The following is a 21,462-nucleotide window of genomic DNA, read 5'->3' as shown; positions in this document are numbered from 1 at the left end:
TGAGGGAAGCTTTCAGTAACTGGTTCTCCTCCAGCACTATGAAATCTGTGACATGGAAACAAAAAAAAACATGTGACAGAGCTGAACCACGTCCCCGGGTATTTCTGAAAGGCTATAGCTGTAAACATTACATAACCAACTTATATATATCGCATCATCACTATCTTTTTTGGTGCAGTTAAATTCTTTTTGCCAACGTGATACCTTCTATTTTCAGAAAGCAGCAATCCCCACCACTCTATTTAATTTTCTCTGAACCTCACTATTTTTATCTCCGGAGACCTGGTGGTTCTTTAGATATTTACCTTTTTGTGAGTCGTTATTTGTGGTCCCTTTTGGAAAATAAATACGACTACCATGCAAGATTCACTCCCATGGTGCACTAGCAAGCCGCAGCCTCCTAATTGAAGACCCCGGCAGCCATCTTTGATTTTACTTTCATTTTACTGGCAAATAAAGTAAAAAATTTGGAACCCGGTAGGTACTCTGAGCTAGGAGTAGCGCGGATCCGTTCATAATTGATATTTTGTTCATGATCTTTGGGATCTTACCTTTGATCATTTTAGTTAAGAGGGGGTACATCCCAGAAAGTCTCAGTTGAAGTGCTAAGGCAGTAAAGCACATAAGGTATAAGGTATAGAAGGCCAGCCCTCTCAAAATACATGTTTTCATTATTTCACATCTTTTGAGAAGGCTGGCCTTCTAACACACACACACACACACACACACACACACACACACACACACACACACACACACACACACACACACACACACACACACACACACACACACACACACACACACACACACACACACACACACACACACACACACACACACCTCTATATACAGTATGCCATCCCTTGCTTCCATACATTTATTTCTGCAACTATGTGTTTGAATAAAGCCTGGTTTTTATTTACAAGTTTGGAGTGCATGGGTGCATTCTTCTTCTGGATGTAGCATGATCTATACTTGCCGTTGGAAGCAGACAGGCATAATAACAGCACAGAAGTGGTCAGCATGTAGCCGGTGGAACCACTCACCTCTTGGATTGTGAGTTTGGTGAACAGAGACCTGAGGGACTCCTGGGCCTGTAAGAAAGAACACAGCACATTCACAGCCAGGAAAAAGCCCACCTGGGTGATGGGGATCAAAAGTATCCGATTTGTACTTCTCATACAAATAAGTCCTATATACAGTAGCCCTCAGTCTCTCTGGTTTGACTTTGTGTAAACTATGTACAGTAAACTGGTGCCAGATTGTTTTTTTAATTCTATTTATAAACTGATTATTTAAATTACAATATTGTAAATTTGTCAAATAGGCTTTTATGCAACTTTTCTAGCAACAATGAGATATTTTGCTAAATGAGGTCTAGCATCAGATCCAGAGCTAAAAGTACATTAGATAGCATCTTCCTAAAGAAGGAGACTCCGAGGTCAAGAAAAGTGCATTTTCCCATTAATATTAGATGTAAAGGTATCATTTCTATGCTCCATTTGCTATTTTGCTATTAACAGCCATTTTTCTTTCTTTCTCTTGCTATAACTGCTTTCAAAATATGAATTTGTGTGATTTGTTTGGTTAAAAGCTAAAGATGTATGTATGTCTTTATTTATATAGCGCCATTAGTGTACATAGCGCTTCACAGTAGTAATACACGTGACAATCATATAAATAACAAATAATAGAGATCATGGGAATAAGTGCTTCAGACATAAAAATAATATTTAGGAAGAGGAGTCCCTGCTCCGAGGAGCTTACAATCTAATTGGTAGGTAGAACATACAGAGACAGTAGGAGGGCATTCTGGTAAGTGCTTCTGCAGGGGGCCAAGCTTTATGTATCATGTGTCTAGTATTATCCACAGTGCTATTCATATGCTTCTTTTAGCAAGTGTGTCTTAAGGTGTCTTAAATGTGGATAGAGAAGGTGCTAATCGGGTATTGATGGGAAGGACATTCCAGAGGTGTGGGGCAGTCAGTGAAAAAGGTTTAAGGTGGGAGAGGGCTTTAGATACAAAGGGGGTAGAGAGAAGACATCCTTGAGCAGAATGCAAGAGTCGGGATATTGCATAGCGAGAAATTAGGGCTGAGATGTAAGGAGGGGCAGAAGAGTGTAAAGCTTTAAAAATGAGGAGGAGAATTGAGTGCGAGATGTGGGATTTGATCGGAAGCCAGAAGAGTGATTTCAGCAGGGGAGATCTTCCCTGGTCTGCACTGACCAGCAATTAACATAGCTCTACAGTGCTACATGGTCAAATGTAGCACATACACGTTTGCTACATAGGCTGCACGGGTTGGGGGAGGGCAGGAGGTGTAATGTTTATTAAAAATTTAATTTAGATGCACGGCAGAAAAATCCTGTGTCAGATGTAAGAAACGTGTTACTGGTTTGTCTTACATACAGTATGAGGCCTACTGTATCGTTGGTTAGAGAAGTTTTTGCCACTTTACCAGATATGGCAAATTTATTTAATATTAACAAATGCTAATAAAATGTCCCGCGATGCAGAATTTGATACATCCCATTATAAAGTGTCTGTCTTAATGCCTCACTGTCACCTCTGAACCAGGACTGAACCATTGCACACAGAAGACTGATTGCCCAGATCTATTACCTGGACCAGTCCGTGATAAAATTCCACATCTTTGTCAGTGTTATGGTGACATCTTAACCTGACCTCCCTGCCCCTGAATTTGACCTGGAGTTTCCCATCCTGCTGAGACACTTCCTTCTGCCAGCCCACCAGGCACAGATATGCATTGGGGAGAAGAATTCTGCATTTTACACCTGTGCTAAACAGTTAACTAAAAAGTAATCACTAAGGAATTGCCAAAGGCAGATACAGATGTAGAAAATATTTTGGACAGCCTCACCGTGCCACAAAAGTGCTATTGTTTCAGCTGCAACAAGCTTCCTTTTTAAACATTTTTATTTGTCATTATGCTGTATGATTAAAGGAGACTAAGGCTGAGTTTAGAGTACTGGCTACAGCGACTGCGACGTTGCGCAGCGCCGAAGCAAGTACATGTCCGTCGCGGGTGCCCAGAGTGGGGCGCGACTACGACAGCGTGACGTCAGCCGTCGCGATCGCTGGAAGCCAGATGATTTTGATATTTCCAGCAATCGAGGGGTGACGTCACGGATACTTGAGCGGTTTAGCCAATAAGGGCGAACCGCTCACGGCCACGCCCCCCGGTCGCGATCTCTGGTCTCCTGCAGAGTGCAGGAATCACTGTAGGACGGCGACGGCTGACGTCACGCCGTCGCTGTAGACTCCACCAGAAACTCGGCCTTAAGCGTTATGGTGACAGGAGCCCTCCAGGCCAGCTTAACATGGGTATATTAAGTACTTAAAGCAACTCTGTTATCAAAGTTGTATTTTCTTAGTTCCTCCCCACCCCCATATGTTATTTAACCTTTGCAGTACAGGATGAAGTAGCTGCCACCAGGGCTGAAAACCACGTCCACAAAATGGCAATCTGGAACCAGGTCACAGCTCACACAGGTGCGGTTAAGGGATCCTGATGTGTCCACACTACATTTGGAAAGGACAACAGTTAAGTTTTTATAATACGGGACGTCGATATCCAGTGTGAAAGTGCGACGTCATAATGAGCGATGAATGATTTGCGAATGCTTCGAGCTGAATGGTGTCTCCCGCCTGACCGCTATATTCCTTGGTTTCTCTCCTCTCTGCGCTTGGCCGGGCGGGGAAAGGCGCTCGCTGACCTAACAAGTAGCGATGGGAGAAAAGGTAACACCTATAGGACTGGGTGTTATGGGATTATGACCAGGCAGTGTCCTAACTTTATTATTTTCATAATTTAGTAAGGCGACATCTATCGGAAAAGGTAACTACAGGCACACCCCGCATTAACGTACGCAATGGGACCGGAGCATGTATGTAAAGCAAAAATGTACTTAAAGTGAAGCACTACCTTTTTCCCACTTATCGATGCTTATACTGTACTGCAATCGTTATATACGTGCATAACTGATATAAATAACGCATGTGTAACAGGCTCTATAGTCTCCCCTCTTGCGCACAGCTTCAGTACAGGTAGGGAGCCGGTATTGCTGTTCAGGACGTGCTGACAGGCGCATGCGTGAGCTGCTGTTTGCCTATTGAGCGAGATGTACTTACTCGCGAGTGTACTTAAAGTGAGTGTCCTTAAACCGGGGTATGCCTGTATTCAACTCACCTAGAAAAGTATTATGCTTTAATAACTGATTTCATAACAGTTATTTTAAATTCAGGCATTTCACGTCAAGACACTAAAATATGGGACAATTATACGTCCTAACAGACTTTTCCGGGACAGCATGACAAGTCAATGAAAAAGGGACAATCCTGTATATATGGGATGTCTGTCAAGCTTAGGATAGGTTCATTACTTTTCATGCCTTATGTTCTGGTTGCAGAGTTTGGAACATTCCCACTTTAAAATGATAACTTAAAATCAATGGCATTATTACTTGGAGTGGACAGCATTAGCACTTAATTTTGTATAGATATAAAATCAATAGTTATTATCACTTGGACTTGATTACATTATTGCTTCAAAGTGATGGCATTATCACTTAGAAATTCTAGTTTTGTTACTGCCAATCAATAGTATTATCAATTACCCTTACGCTGTGTCCTTCCCCCAACCCATTGTCAGATGAAAGATGTATTTCCTTTCTATATGTAAAATGTTGTCAGTGAATTCAATAGCACAAAGTACAATATAGAAGCACTATGGATAACAGATTGTGAGTGAAGTAGGAACACAAAGTGAGAGCAGGGCCCCTGTCCCACTGAATTATACGTCTGTACTAAAAGGGTGGTAAATGCAGAAGAGAGGGTGGAGGTGAAGGGCGGTTAGAGCTGGGCACACAAGGGAATCCTATGAGGTGGATTACGCTATATTTGTTTAGTGCATGGTCCTGTCTGACAAAATTAATTTAAGCAACAACGTTCTTACAATATCGGGCACCCAAGTCATCAGAGCATAAGGCCACTGTACAGGATGGGGTATATATTTTCTCTTGTGTGTTTCTGTCTCAGACACCCCTACTTCTGAAAACATGGCTTGTCAGAAGGATTTATCCATTTATATTCTTATATCAAAAACATTTAGGTGTACAGAGCTGTTTTTTTTAAACAGGTAACATAATTGTAATGAAGGATCTCCCCAAGGGGTTTATACTCACCTGTACAGGTGTCTTCTTCTGGACATGTCCTCAGTGCTCAGGAAGTAACTGAAGAGAGACATCACTTATTAATTATTCATCTGACCTCAATCCAAGCAATGCCTTCCTTAATTGTATGTGTATTGGAAATAACGTATGGAATATCATTGAATTAAAAAGTCCTATGTATAGAAGAGGAAATGTCCTCTTCTGCTACCCCCTACCCAGTGCCATTCTTCCTTACATTTCTATCCGGGTATTTCTGTCAGGCGAGGTTTATCCAGTAACTCACACTGTCCTGTTCCCTTGGTTATATGCCACGATCCTCGTCACATCCCAGTCCCCGGAGGTCAGCATGCGCAGATCATACTCCTTGCCACCAAGCTGCAGAGATGTTGGATGGTAGAAATCCATGGGATATGGAATAGCTATATATTCTATAACCCTTTAGTATGAATGAAATATTATTATTATGCTATACTGTACGATGATAAGCACAAGGGAGCAAGATTAATGCTTAGAGACCCATAACTGCATATCCAAACATTTTTGTTGATAATTACAGTACATTTAATCTACATTTTGATTTTGTGAAGAGAACCTATTTCCCAAACCCCTCCTCCACCAACCTATAGTCGTTTTACAAAAACATATAAATACGTAGTAATAGCCGTGGTGGGATTCAACCAGTTCGCACCGGTTTGTATGAACCTGTTACTAAAATTTCACAAGTTTGCCGAACCGGTGCTTTATTCTCTTACCTGTCCGGGCAGGCGGCGGGTGGCGTCTACCGGCATCTTTTACCTGCATATCTTGTCAATATGGCCGCGCGGCGTCAAATGGCGCGACGTTGCCATGCCAACGGGAACACCACGTGATGTAACCGCATCATGCGACGTCCGTTGCTATGGCAACGAGACGCTACATGACGTCTCACTGTCATGGCAACGTGGTGCCATGTGACACCGCGCAGCCATTTTTAGAAGATTTGCAAGGGGAGCATGCTAGGAGACGCCGCCCGGACAGGTGAAGGTAAGAACCGGTTATTAAAATGTTAGAATCCCACCCCGGAATAATAGTGTTCACATTTCCATACACCCACTTCCATAGGTACATAGTAGACACCGCACATAACCAGCTGCTTGTGCTCATGGAGGGCTACCTGTGGAGATAACATGGCGACGTGGAGGAATTCCCCCCGTGCTCCCTGCTTCACGGGCACTGAGAGGAAAACAGCATCTGCAGAGACCACAAGTTCACCCTACATAGAGAGGGCAATGTGTTTCATAAAGAGGACAACATACTTTCAGACAGAGATACAGAGCCACAGAGGGAGATAGTCACACAAAGCAAAAGGTGCCACACAAAGACATGGATTAGAAGAGACAAACAGATATGCTAGATCCAAGAGTCACCAACAGGCCAGGTTTTAAGGATATCCCTGCTTCAGCACAAATGGCTCAGAATGAGATTTCAGCGCCCACACTGAAGCCACAATGTCCATCTTCTTCCCTGGCAGTCCTTTACTCCTGCCCACACTGAGGCTGCAGGGGACATCTTGGTCACTGAAGTCCTGCCTATAAAGAGGTAGCACTTCCTCCAGGATGTTGCCAGAGCATAGTTTCTGTTTATTCCTGTCTGGCTCCTGTGTTCCTGTTGATCTTCACACAGCCTTGTTTCCAGCCTGTGACACCGACCTTGGACCTCTTTCACCTGCCTCGACCATTGCCTGTGACCGCAACTTTGCACCTCTGCCGCCTGCCTCAACCCTAGCCGGTAATACCGAAATTGCACCTCTGCTGCCTGCCTTGACCGTCACCTGTGACCATGACCATGGACCTCTGCTGCCTGCCTCGACCACAGCCTGTGACCCCGAACTTGCACCTATGCTGCCTGCCTCGACCATTGCCTGTGACCCCGACCTTGCACCTCTGCCACGACCCCAGTCTGTGACCCCGACTATTCTATTCTCGATTCAGGACTCTATCTTTCAGTTCAGGTCAGTGATCTATATCCTACCTCAGCCTTGCGGGTCGCTTCCTGTTTAGAGACGAGCATCGTTACATTCAGTCAATGACTGAGCCACCTGAGTAGAAGCAGGGATATCGTTAAAACCTGATCTGTTGGTGGCCCTTAAGGACTGGAGTTGGCCACCCCTGAACTAGATTAACCCACTGGCTAAGAGAGCAATAGGGAAAGAAAATCTGAGTGAGAGAGAGCATATGTGGAATGATAATTAGGACGGGTTTCCTTACCTGGATACTTATCCAGACATCAGATGAGGCTCTGTACTTCTAAACATACAATAAACAATGATATCATTATCTCAGGAGCTGGTGATACCGATTACACCAATGCACCAACTTGATGCTCCTGCTGATAATGAAACTCATAGTGAGTCTCCTGGTAATTAATTATGATGATACTTGTGATTCTCCTTGTGATAACCATGGTTGGAGTGTTTCTTCAGGTGATAATGATCGTGGCAGAGTAATGGTTCTCTGGATGATTACGATGGGGCACTATTCTTCTGATGATAACAATGGTAAAAATGTCTCCACTGGTGATAAAGAAGATAATTATCTGTCAGATAACTATTGTTATTATGTTTAATAGTGACAACATTTCAATATCAATGTTAATGGTGACCATCCTTGTGATAAAGATGGCTAAAAAAAAGTAAGAAAGTAAAGAAAAATAATATCACATTTTTAGTAATTGCGAGCGGTTGTCTGATTCGAAAGAAAAATGGACTTGAATTATGAGCATAAGCTATGACATTTATAAAGAAACATGTCTAATGAGTGCGACAATGAAACAATCTGGTTCACTTAACAGTTACAGAACCTGAAGAATGTGACTGTGAAAAAGAGTTCTTGTCAATTAAACAAAGCTACATTGAGTGGGAGATTATTGTAACAGGTCCTAGTGAGTGGTTAGGATAGTAACAGGGGTCTTCTGGGCTTACTCTATAAATAGGTTGCTTGCTACTGTAGTACTCGGCACCTTTTCAATGTGAACTAGTGACATGACAAAAGAACAGTAGGGAGGGCAAGTCCAATATCTGAATGTATTTTCGAGGCTGGTTTGGATGGACGACGGAGGTTGTGAGAGGCGAGATCACTGACCTCTATGCAGGCTCCAGTGGTGGCATCACAGAATGTGAGAAGAGAGAAGTTCTGGGAGCGGCTTAACCATTGCACTGCGAGTCTGGTGTTAGTTACCCAACTCACCAGGGTGATGTAGTATTCCCTGAAACAAGAGGCAAACGATGAGGTTCAGGATTTTGCAGATATGGGTGTACCACTCCTGTGGAATTCATTCTGTATCCACTCTGATGACTTGGCTCCTCCTCCCAGGTCTGCTCAATTACCACCTACCTTACTGTGCAGGCCTGAAATTAATTGCTGCATTAGCCATTTCCGTATTGCTAAGACCAAGCAAGCATCGCTCCAGTAAACCCTTCTCCATTGTGATGATCAACATTTTTGTTACCGGAGACCAAAATATCTCCATCAATCTCTCCCATACTGTGATCCAGTGGTGGAATAACCCTTCAATATAATAATATCTTGGAGCCCCTCTTCTTTTAGTTAAGAACACAATATAAATCCTTAAGCGAAATAACTGAATTGGACTCTTAAGCAATTTCTTAATCTCCCTATGGAGTAGTGCCATCACTGAGTGAACATCATAGGATGAGGAACATTTATCCATTAGCATTCTCCCTGGAGTTAAGACCATTGCTTCAATTACTTAAAGCTGCAGTTCAGTCTTTTTTTTTTTTAATTAATTTTTTTACTTCAATAGTTTTATGTGGGCAATCTCTAATTACCTAAAGAACTGTATAGCTGCAGCTCAATTCGTTCTCCATGTATTGATAGGTCGAAATTTGGTGACATAATTAGTGAAGGGATCTGTTTATATTCTGCTTGTCTATCAGTGGAAGCTCATGAATATTCATGAGCAATCCTGCACTGACAAGTGCTAGAGGGAGGGCAGGGCTGACAAAGGGGTGTGCCAGGGCTTGTGACAGGACATGAAGGGGCAGTGCCTTAGCAAATGGCTGTTAAAATAGAATACAAGAAAATTGGTCTTTCAAAGTTGTTTTTTTAAAAACAGAAAATGCTAAAAGTATTTTTTCTTACTACAGAACTGATTTATTAAAAAAAAACACACATGCAGGATATTGACTGAACTGCAGCTTTAACTCTTAAAGTGTTGTATCTATTCTCAGATTATTCTAGCACTGCAGTCTGTAAAGATAACATTGTGATTGAGTTTGAAACACACGCATAAGCCAAGAGCCATATTATTCTTGTGGAGACGATGTGCCTTTATACAGAGGCCCTTAAAATACTTAACAATTTACCAAAAGTAATTTACAGTAACATCAGCATTGCAAGAGAAAAAGGTTTGGATTATTTATAAATAAACCTACTTACTAATATATGCAAGAAACAAAAAGCACTTACTTTTTCTTGGTTAGTGTTACTATCACAAAATAAAACATTTCTAGTTGGTTATTTCCAATACAAAAAAATTATAATGCTGTTGTCTAATATTGGTGACCATTATATCACTCAGTAACGTTAGATACTCCCTGTAAACGCAGTCTTCGACATTAGTTTACAATCACACATCATTCCGACAAATGTACACTTACCAAATCTGGTCCTTATCTTTTACATGCCTGCCCTGACCCTGGTAAAGCTTTCCATAGAAACCAGTGCCCATTACCACACACCCCCATCGCTCTTGGAAAACATTACTAAGTAGGATAGGCCCCCCCCCTACAATATGACTGTCATAGAGATGTATAAACATCAATTTCTCCCCATAGAAAGTACTGTATATCAAAAATACTGTATATCCAAAGGGGTTGTAATAAGTTTGAAGGTAGGCAACAGCCCAAAGTATCTTCTGCCTCACTGTCGCTGGATCCTTTTTACCAAACAATATTGTAGTCGCTGCTCTACCTGTGCTCAAAGATGTCAGGAAGAAGGAGCTGCAGAGTGTGGGATGGACCATACAGGTTAACCACAAAGACCTTCACTAGTGGAATGGGCTGCCCAGCCTGCAAGACAGAAGAGCGATGGGGAAGATAAGCCAAGAGGGGGCTGCGATAGGAATAAAAAGAAATGAGAAAAGAGAAAGTAAGATGGAGGACAGAAGAGGATATATTATATTGGCAGGAGGGGTTATGGTATGATGGAGCAGGAGGTAAAATAGAGGGATGAGAGAGAAAACAGGAGATACAATATTGGAACAATGGTCAGATGAGATGGGACAGAAACACAAGACGGTGACAGATTTTGAGAGAGATGAGGATAAGAGACAGAATATTGAGAAATGATTGAGTGAATACATGAAAAGAGTGGGCTATGATAGAGGGTGAGTGTCCAATGTGAAAACTAGAGATATACTGTTATAGCGGGATAATAGAGAGATATGAGAGTACTGTATGTAAAAGAGGGAAGAAAGGTGAAAGGAGGAGGGTAAGATAAAATACTGTAATGACTGATATACAATATTAGAGAGATATCAAATGAAAGAGGTAAGTCAGACTGATGGTAGTTAAAAGTGAAAGAGGAAGATAGACTAGAAACTAGAACAGTGTGACAGGGGAACCAAAGGGAACAGGGGTGACAGGAGAAGGTTAGAGAAAACATGGCAAAGCAGAGCAAAACATGTAATGTATAAATAAAAATAGAGGGATTTCTTTGTATTAGAATCTATAATTTTGAGCATATGTCAATGCTCCAAGTTTGCACTGTCTGCTTGAACAGAGATACAGGGAGTGGTTATATAGAGAAATTGTAGGAGACACAGGTAGAGTTATTTGATGCATGTATGATAATGCTACATATTAATTTAGTGTGTTTTGCTGAAAGCTGTCACCGCCTTTTAAATATAAATTAGAAAATATCATGTTTTACAGATTCCCATGTATACCACAGAAGTCAAAAGAGGAACTTGTCTTTCACCCACTGCATGCTGTTATTTGTCTGCATCGTACAAAGAAGACCACAGAGAAAAGTGGAGCGAAAAACTCACAGAAAAAAAAGGAGCAGGAAAAGACAACGATTTGAGAGAGCCCAAGAGAGCTGGAGGGGACATAAAGCAAAGAAGGAAAGGAAAGAAAGACAATAAACAATACAATGGTAGATGATGAGATAGAACGTGACCATGTGTGAGGGAACTCGCCTTAGGATAGAAGTAACGTCTGCTGGAAGGGTAATCGGCCCCCACAAAGTATGGCAGCTCCATGTTGGGTACGTGGGTGTTGTTGATGGAGAGATAGGCCAGCCTTGCTCCATCGGGAGACCACCAGTGGGCAGCGTAACTGTGCAGCACCTCCGCTGAGAGACAACCCCCCCATGTAGAAGACATCATCAGCTCGTTTACATTGCTTTGTAGTCAAATGTTCTGTCATTTTAAACCTTTAAAAGCTGGAGGGCAATGTTTTCGGACGCTACTACATCAGACCTTGCATTTATAGGGGCTTCAATTCATATACTTTTAAAGCAAACATCAATCCATTCAGTACTGGAGGAGCCAGGGCTAACCAAAGAGTTACAGAGTCACCATTAAGACTGGAGATATTGAGGAAGATAGCCTTGATGTTCTAGTTGCCCAGAGACACCTAAAGTCTTAAGGTAGGTGTAACATGGTGCCTTCCATGTTTAAGTAGCTTTGCAGGGAAACCTCTGTCAAGAGCTGGAGCCCAGCACTGAGCAGGTTAATGCAGAGCAGACTGTCCTATTTAACCTGCCCAGCTGGCTCGTTAGTTCTTTTAAAAAGCTTAAGGCTCTCAGAGCTATAGATCTCTAGTCCATGGAGACAGCCTGAACTGATGAAGACATCACACAGGGACTACTTCTCTCTGGCCCAGGAAGATACTGGACAGTGGACTGCTGTGGAGAGAAGCCTGCACTGGGACTCTTTCTCCCCCCCAACCATCCTAGCCAGACTGGAGGAAGCTGAGGCCCGAAGGTAGCTGACCTTCACCTTGAACTTTTCAGTGATAGTTGTTGTTAAGGGTTCCTCGCCCCCCCCCCCCCCCTCAACCCATAGATAGGGTGCGGTGTATTCAGTGCTCCCTATGGGAGCTACTGTAGGCTTGTTTTGTTTGTTTTCCATTAAACCCTGTTTTTGCTGAACACAAGTTGTTTACGTTAAAAGTTTGGCTAATAAGGAGCCTATATGTTCCCCCTAAAACAAGTCTCCGTGTTTTAACCTCTGCACACCTCTCCTACAGTGGGACTGATGGATATACTTTCCTTTGCAGACTCCTCGAATACTGAAGATTTCAATGCTTTTCAGGGCTCATTAATGGACCGTACTCACCAAGGTCTCTATTCATTAAGTTGGCCTATTTTCCTTTTGCTTTGGAAAATGTTAGCTCCACTCAAACAAATGGAGTTAAAAGATGGCTTCATAACATATTAAATAAGGGCCTAGAGAGAAAGGTTGCTAACGTACATTGTAACACATGCATTTTACATTATTTATTGAACTACATTTTAAGGATAATGCTGCTTGTCTTGTGTCCAGAAATACTCTCTTGATGCTGGAGAAAGTAACTGCCTCTTTTTGATACAGAGAAACAATGTAGAACAGATGCTGGTATAGTATATAATCATTCAAAAAAATGTTCTAAAAACTCCCTTAAAGTATTATTGAGGGTGCTATGAGCAACCAAAGGAATCTCTCCCATTTTTAGAGCAAGCAGTAATAAAAAAAAATAAAGCACTCAAGTTAATTATAAAGTAGTTTTTAAAAAGCATTATAAAGGATAAATATAACTTAACTAATTGTGGTTTGCTTAGATTTTGCAAAGGTTTTTGATATGGTTCCACACACGGGGTTTGTGTACAAAATAAAGCAAATTAAACTCAGCGATAATATTTGCACCTGGATTGAAAACTGGTTGAAAGATAGACAGAGAGTTTTCATAAATGGAACTTTGTCAGGTTGGACTAAGGTTGTGAGTGGAGTACCTCAGGGATCGCTACAGGGACCCCTGCTTTTTAACTTGTTTATTAATGACCTTGAGGTTGGCATAGAGAGCAAAGTCTCCATCTTTGCTGATGATACTAAATTGTGTAAGGTTGTAGAATCAGAATCAAAGCCATGCAGTAGCTGCAAAGGCAAACAAGATCTTATCTTGCATTAAACGGGCAATGGCTGGAAGGGAAGTAAACATAATTATGTCCCTTTTTATAAAGCATTACTAAGACCACACCTTGAATATGGAGTAACATTTTTGGCACCACTACATAGAAAATACATTATTGAAATAGATACAGTGCAGAGAAGAGCCAACAAATGAATAAAGGGGATGGATAATCTGACTTGCAAGGCGAGCTAAATTAGATATGTTTACATTAGAAAAGAGGCGTCTAAGAAGGGATATGATAACTATATACAAATATATTCGGGGTGAATACAAGGAGCTTTCAAAAGAACTAGTGATGTACCGAGTACTAGGTAATTACCCGGTACCCGGCACTTTTTCAGATATCTGGAGATTACCCGGATCTGGCACCAGGGTGCTGGAATCTTCGCCGGGCGATATCCGTTCTGCTCCCTCTTACCTGCAGCTGGCGGCGAAGGGTGAGGAAGACCACTGCGGAGGGTGAGGAGGACCATGGCGACATTTTGGGAGCAGCAACAGACATCCTGGTGGTGGCGGGTGCAGCAGAGGACGTTCTTGTTGAGCTGTTGGGAGCAGCAGAACACATCACAGCTGATGACGGTGGGAGCCGGGGAATCATGTGACCGGAGCAGGAGTGTTAATATTGGACAGCCAGCTCTTCCCTGACTGTCCAATAGTACTGATCCTGCTCCAGTCACATGATTCCCCGGGTCCCACTGGCATCAGCTGTGATGTGTTCCGCTGCTCCCATTGGCTCAACAAGGACGTCCTCTGCTGCCACCGTCACCAGGATGTCTACTGCTGCTCCCACGATGTTGCTGTGGTCCTCCTTACCCTCCCCAACGGTCTTCCTCACCTTCTGCTGCAGGTAAGTCTATGCTACCCAGCCGGGCACCCGGCCCGGTAAAATTTCTATTTTTTGTCGGGTACCCGGTATCCATTACCCGGTAATTTTCAGGACTCGGTACAACACTAAAAATAACTTTTCATCCCAAGGGCAGTACAAAGGACACAGGGTCATCCCTTAAGGTTGGATGAATGGAGATTTCACCGGAAACAAAGGAAAAGGGTTCTTTAAAGTAAGGGCAGTTACAATGTGGAATTCATCACCCATGGAGACTGTGATGGCAGATACAATAGATTTGTTCAAAAAAGGTTGAACATCTTTTTTGAAAGGAATAGTATACAGATAACAAATAAATACAAAAATAGAACAAGAATGTCCAGCATCAGTGCTGCAGAGCCTACAGTATGTGGAAAAAATATTCTGTTTCCAGTAAGCATAAAACAAATTTTGATAGAAAGTCATGGAGAATATTATTAAAAACACCACCAGTGGCTGGAGACTCTTCAATGTAATCAGTAAATGCCTCCTAAGTAAGGGTATGGAGTTCTGGGGGAAGTATGGGGAACCCGCAACCAACCTGGCCAGTTAAGGACAGGCAGAGCGGCTCCCCTCGCAATGAACGAACCAACCCTGTAGGAAATAATCAACCGGATCGCAGCCACCATTCAATCCTGAAAGCATCTGGCAAGTAAAAAAAAAAAAAAAAGCTTATCCATTTAATTAAATATAAACTGTTTTAATTTTTTTAATTATTTTAAGATATTTTATTGTATTCATTTGTGATTGATGTTTAGTCACATTTTATTATATTTAGTGAATGTTTTCACTTCATTTTATTTGTTATATATTAAAAGTGTATTGTATTTGTAATGGATACTAGGTTTAGGCACTATATTTTATCATGTGTAAAGATATAGGTCTGCCACAGAACTACTGGATTGTTTTCTAATCTTGCCTGCCGATTTACGGTTAACCATAAGTGTGATAGCCAATTATGTTTAATTAGAGGTAGGGCAAGTGGTTATATAAATCCACATGATGCAGCATACCATCACTCCTGACGAAGCTGTGTCAATCGACGGCGAAACGCGTAGAGTGTTTCAGCAAGGGATCTTTGAGAGCGAGCACCAAGAGAGCATCTGCACCACCGAGTCCGGAGGTTCCTGCCACACCGGAAGTGACGTGTGACCCCCGGCGTGAATGTGGAAGTATTCCGGAGAGCAGTGCGGTACACAGGGAGATCGCGACCCGCTGTGCACCTGCTACATGTTATACACCGCGCTTGAATATCATCCTATGTGTAAGCATTGAATTGTATTTCACTGTTTGTCAATATATCTTTCATTCTACACATTGGTTTGTTCTTCTTCATTTGAGATTGGCTGCTGAATATTGCTGCACACCTATGGGAACATCTACCCCTTAAGTTGGATGACTGCTTGATATTTCTACTCTGTTGTGAGTAGCCATTTGCGAGCCCACTTTCATTAGCCTAATATTCTGTAACATTATTACACTATGTGATGTTTCTTTATTTTCATGGTTACTTACGATGCTCCCCTGGTCCTTGTGGAAGAAGTAAAAAAAAGTCAGTGAAGGGAGTACTTATGGCTTGGTGGTGTAAAACTCTAGTGGTGTGCTTCCTGCTATAAGGGTCATAGTGGTCGTAGAAAAGGTATCGACCTCGGTGGATACTTTTTCTACATATACCAAATAAAGAAACACAGGATGGATGTTGATCAGGGAGTAATCTGATTGACAATATTCAGAGTCAAGAAGGAATTTATTTTTCCCCTTATGAGATATCATTAGATGATATTTCACTGGGGTTTTTTGTTTGCCTTCCTCTGGAGCAATCTACTGTAATTACAAATACTGTATAGGATAAATTTAGCATAGATTAAACTTCATGGACGTATATCTTTTTTCAACCTCACTTACTAGGTAACTATGTAAAATTCTCCAAAATATATCAAAATATGTTATAGTAGCCATGAGAGGAATGAACCTCAGTGGGTGGCGCTACTAGCCCAGTAGACACGCATGCATCACGCGGAGGCATCCACATTAACCCTTGATGTACTGGAGTCCTGAGTATAAAGCAGAAAGCAGTAGCTGTAGCAAATAAAGCCCGTAGGCAATCACATAGGTATAGGGAAAAGCTGGCCACGGCGATCATGAGGTCCCCCGACGGGAACCAGCAGACCCCCGCAATGCCAGACCAAATCCCCTAGTGACAGACGATAACGCAGCATACAGTTCAGTGATTGGGGTACTCACAAAATCAACCGCTGGCGAATTGAAGACATCTGGTAGAAGCAGCGTGCATCCACAGGTAAGTGCAGGATAACAAAAAAGGAAAACTGAGAGCACAGCAAAAAACGTGGAACTGGAGGCCAGTAGAAAAAATAACAAACACTTTATTGAAAAAAAAAGAGAAACCTCTAATGCGTTTCTTGCCAAGGGCGCTTTATCAAGTTGATAAAGCGCCCTTAGCGAGAAACGCGTTAGAGGTTTCTCTTTTTATACTAGGCATATTTCAATTAAGTTTTTGTTATTTTTTCTATTGGCCTCCAGTTCCACGTTTTTTGCTGTGCTCTCAGTTTTCCCTTTTCCTTATCAAAATATGTTATGGTGAACAACTACAAAACCAGCGACATCTTGGAACACTTTCTTAAGTGTTTTTTCTGACGCTACATAATTTCTTTCCATCCATAATGTGTAATGGTCCAAAGTGGTCCTTCATAGATGTACAGTATTAGTGCCTATACTTGAAGAAAATACCTGTGTGGTTTCAGAAGCTGTGTAGACAATATGACATCTATGAAAACATTCTTATGTTGGTCAATTATGTTAGCGTGTTTTGGACCAAACATGTGATTTCTCATTTCTTCGCCAGTGACCTCTCTGGGAGAAAACCCTGATATGGTAACGTAATGTATAGGGATTTCTGTTTTATGTTTTATCCTGTTATTTTAAGAAACTGTCCTGCTTTTACTGTAATTGTATGTTCTTGTAATCCTTTTTCTGTAATCTAAGTGTAGCCATACAGCCAATTGCTACTAAAATCCCCTGCCCTAAAATATAAGCCCTAGTACAAGTGCAGGCATTGTTAGGGTTAATCCCTTGTTCTTGCTTTAATAACTACCCAGTAGTTACAGAGGGGTGGGCCCATGGCCGAGGTGCTGCCCACCTACTGGGGCTAAGACCTGGGACCCTCCCCTGGTAATAAAAAGGGTCTGCAGCTCAAATTATAGTGTGGTTGAGCCAGGGCTCTGATTCATGTTCTTTCCTTCCCTCCCTCAGGGGAGCGGGAGCTGATTCCCCTTATCCCATCAGGGGCTAAGGGAGCTAAGGAGGTGCTCTTGAGGCCTCAAACCCCTTGAGTTTGCTCCAGGGACTAACAGAAAATATCCATGTTGTGAGACAATAAAGACAACGTTGTTTTAGCCTGCCTGAGTATGTGTTATTTAGGAGGAAGAAGAGAGTTTCCTGCGGGGACTACTATCTATAATAGGCCCCTGGAGGATGGAGGCGCTGCACCGAAGAGATAGAAGAGGAAACAACAAAAGCCTGACCTGTTGATCCCCAATACCATCGGCGGACACTCAGAACTCCTGAGAACCTACAGGTGAGCACCAGGTAGCGGACAAATCTCCATGGTGGGGGGGTTGGGAGGGAGGGGGAATTGCTACATAAGCACTGTATTTTTATATATATATTAAAACATTTAATAAGTGATACTTTGGGCTCTGAATGAACTGTTGCACGCTCTGCAGAGAGTATTTATATTTTCAGACACATTTAGCTACAACGGATTTATGTGTGTTAAGTGCTAGTTCTATAATGAACAGGGTCCTGAGACCCTGGCAGATATATTAATTACATATTTTTGCATTTTTTGAGTGGTGGCAGCGTATAGATATGATTGCAGTTGAGTAAAGGGTTAATATTAACTCATTGAAAGTACCTTGAGGAGGAGAGATGTGAGTTGGCTAGAATAGCTTTGTGTATTAACCCTAGTTGCATATCTAAGTCGCGTGCTCACGTGTGTTGTTCGTGATAGGTTGTATATGGGGATGGATTTAGGGGAGATATTGTTAATTTGAGGGACTTTTGGAAGATGAAAAGTGGGACCGCTTCTGAGCTGTGTATTAGCCCTTGCCCCGTATGCAGGTTCATATGCTCACAGGTGTGCCATACGTACATAATCCTATGTTTTGTATAACCTCTGTTCATCTAATGTAACCAAGTATTGTTATCATAACTCTCAGCCCAGGACACACTTAAAAAGGTAACTTTCAATGTATTACTTCCTGGTAAAACATTGTATAAATAAATAAATAATTAAAAGGTTTTACAACATACAGTACAATAAATCAACCACTACAGCTACTAGAACTTCTTAATACATTCTTCTTATGGCACACACACACACATACACACACATCTTCCATACTCTTGCCACCGTTTCTCACACCCTATTCTGCCCAGTCATGTTTATGCATCTTGCACATCAACCTCTAGGTCAGGCACTTAACCCTCTGTCTCACGACTACCCCAGAGCCTGACCTTCATAGGTCCAGTCAGTGATGCCGTTCAGCAGGGCTTCTGAATCGCCAGATGAAGTGAGTCTCAGCACTGGGCCCCCAGCTACCTGCTGGTAGTAAATATCATTTTGGAAGATGAAAATCTGGAAGGCAGAGAAGCAAAGATGTGTGGAAAATAACTCATTGTCCTTACATTTGTTTTCCCTCAGCTGCAGCAGATAATTTCTCATTGAACCCTTTTCCCACTTCATAGAGTTTCAGATTTTGCTCTACTAAACCTTTCCTTTATGGGTGTTGGCCTATGTCTACAACACATTAACTTGCTAGCTCATTAACTGCTAGAGATATGCAATGCATCACTCCATCAATCCACTTTCTTCTAGAGTCTTGCAGTATATTAATCCATAATTAGTCAAACGGATAATAGGATATTTTGAACATTGGGGCAAATCCATCAAGTGCTAATATAGGTTATCGCACCCGTTCTGGTGTTGACTCCCATAGACTTGAATGGGAGTTAACATCGGATTGGGTACGATAACTCATCCCAACACTTGATGCATTTGCCCCATTGAACAGTATGCCCTAGTTTTCTGCCTTTATTTAACCTTTTTGTATCATGGAGACCTGCTGAATTAACACAATCACGTCCCAAGTCATCTCCATCCTTCCTTTAGTGTAGAAACACTTCCAGGAAATCAGCCTCTGCTGACTCCTGTGAACGCTCAAATTAGGGCAGCTGTGAAGTTCCACATGGACGCACCAGTTGACTCCCATGGGGTCCCCATGCAGCATACTGCAGGATTGTCTCATTTTTCCCAGGGGGCTTCAGATCCCAGAGCATCCTGTGAGGAATACAAAGGGGGTATAAAGTTATGTCATTAAGTATTATAGAGTTTTATGTAAAGTACAGAAACTAGCTTGCACAACAGAAAAGACAGCAGCTCTCCCCTGCCACAGAACTGCAGAGCTATGAACTAATTCATTGTAAAACCAGTACAAAAAAGGGCCCTTTTGCTGGCTGTCAGAGTTGCGATCTCTGTAAGGAGGGTAATGTTCCAGCACAGACAGAATTTACAGGATGCTGGCAGTGACAGAGCTAACAGCTGATAATGACACGGCTAGTCAGCTACAGCGAATTCAATAATATGCTGCCAGTGAAATGGCTAAAAAAGCTTTTATTATAATGTTGCAGACGCAGTGATAAGATCAATACATTCACAGAACTAGGTTTACAAACTGAAGCACCAGGCCAATTCAGTGACATGGTAAAGAGCTGACATTGACCTTGTAATACTTTTGCAAGGAACATGATTAGTAAGATGCAGGGAGATGATTAATGCATGGGCAGTGATATTAGCTAACTGGCAGGGACATGATGAATGAATTGAAAGTGTCAGTGTTACGACACTTACAGTGATATGATGAATAAAGTGACAATAACATTGTCATCTGTTGACAGTGACCAGGGCTCAAGCATCTCACCTCTTATTCCCATTAGATTCTCACCTGGTCCTGATGTTGTACATGGTGTAAGAAGCTGTGCGGGACACACCTAAAATCTGCAGCAGGATTAGGCAGTAGGGCAGGATAATGACACAGATACGGGACAGACATTAACAATATTTAGCGCTTCCACAACCATTGATGAAATATATTCAAAGTTACAAAACAGTTTTTATTAAAAGAATATATATCAGACAATTAGAAATAAATGTAAAATGTGATCAGGACAAAAAAGAGAAAATAAAAGCAATACAGCTGAACCCCGTTATAACGTGGTGCTTGGGGTCCACATAATGAGACGCGTTATAACCGGGATTGTGAAATGGCCGCCACGATCAGTGAGGATTTACCCGGTGAAGAAAGATGGTCTTTGCAAGGTTCAAAATACAAAAGGGAGAAGCAAGTCACCTTCCCCCCTTTTCATTGTTCTTGAGCTTCATTCAAGAAGCAGCTGATACGAAAAATGATCCCAGTTGCGCCATAGGTACACCATCTGCACCCAGTGCAAACAACCTCAAGAATGAAGGACCGGTGACAAGATACAGTAACACTAGAATGCCTATCTCGCTCCACAGGACAGACATGTCTTCTATAACATCTACCTGACCCAATCATTCAATCGCTTCAAGCAGGGAGATAGGGGACACAAACAGGGAATGCCCAATACACAAGAAACCACACCCACTTAACAGGTGTTTTGGGTTTAGGATGAAGCCCATAGAGGAATGCAAGAACCTACTCAGAGAATTTGGAGTTTGCTTCAGATGCTGTGTTTCCACAAGTCATCTATTCAAAGACTGTAAATAAGCCATCAAATGTACAGTGTGCAACAGTGACAAGCACGTAACATCTTTACATCCAGAGGCACTGACACTTGACCAACTCAACATCCCTACGACCTTGGCAAAGGATGGTGGGGAGGAGGGAGAAGAGAATACACCATCACCATCTGTCACATCCCAGTGCAACAAGGTTTGCAGAGAAGGACGTGACCAGAGGTCGTGCTCCAAAATATGCTTCGTTACTGTATACCCCAAGGGACAACCTGAGAGGGCTACTAGGATGTACATGATCATCGATGATCAAAGCAACAGGTCATTAGTCAAGTCAGAATTCTTCAACCTATTCAACACACAAGACAATGCCTTCCCCTACAAACTCAGAACATGTGCAGGACTGATAGAGACAACAGGGAGGCGAGCAAATGGCTA

General features: G+C 42.1%; 1 protein-coding gene across 1 annotated transcript in view; it reads right to left on the bottom strand.

The window, feature by feature from the left end:
* Window positions 1-21,462, bottom strand: part of LOC142490742 (inactive dipeptidyl peptidase 10-like) — a 75,894-nt gene that overhangs the window by 26,103 nt on the left and 28,329 nt on the right. Inside the window, exons 7-19 of the mRNA XM_075593158.1 lie at window positions 20,255-20,307; window positions 19,509-19,590; window positions 18,768-18,888; window positions 11,395-11,549; window positions 10,167-10,264; window positions 8,316-8,439; window positions 7,443-7,481; window positions 6,350-6,448; window positions 5,480-5,571; window positions 5,209-5,256; window positions 3,429-3,547; window positions 1,050-1,097; window positions 1-45 (exon numbers count right to left, since the gene is read on the bottom strand). The exon at window positions 1-45 is cut by the window's left edge and continues 54 nt beyond it. Of these exons, the coding sequence (XP_075449273.1) occupies window positions 1-45; window positions 1,050-1,097; window positions 3,429-3,547; window positions 5,209-5,256; window positions 5,480-5,571; window positions 6,350-6,448; window positions 7,443-7,481; window positions 8,316-8,439; window positions 10,167-10,264; window positions 11,395-11,549; window positions 18,768-18,888; window positions 19,509-19,590; window positions 20,255-20,307 (1,123 nt within the window). The remainder of the gene's footprint in view (window positions 46-1,049; window positions 1,098-3,428; window positions 3,548-5,208; window positions 5,257-5,479; window positions 5,572-6,349; window positions 6,449-7,442; window positions 7,482-8,315; window positions 8,440-10,166; window positions 10,265-11,394; window positions 11,550-18,767; window positions 18,889-19,508; window positions 19,591-20,254; window positions 20,308-21,462) is intronic.

This window comes from Ascaphus truei, chromosome 3 (assembly GCF_040206685.1).
Source record: "Ascaphus truei isolate aAscTru1 chromosome 3, aAscTru1.hap1, whole genome shotgun sequence".
Lineage (NCBI taxonomy): Eukaryota > Metazoa > Chordata > Amphibia > Anura > Ascaphidae > Ascaphus > Ascaphus truei.
The sequence above is the reverse complement of the archived record's forward strand: the minus strand, read 5'-3'. Positions and strand labels throughout refer to the sequence as shown.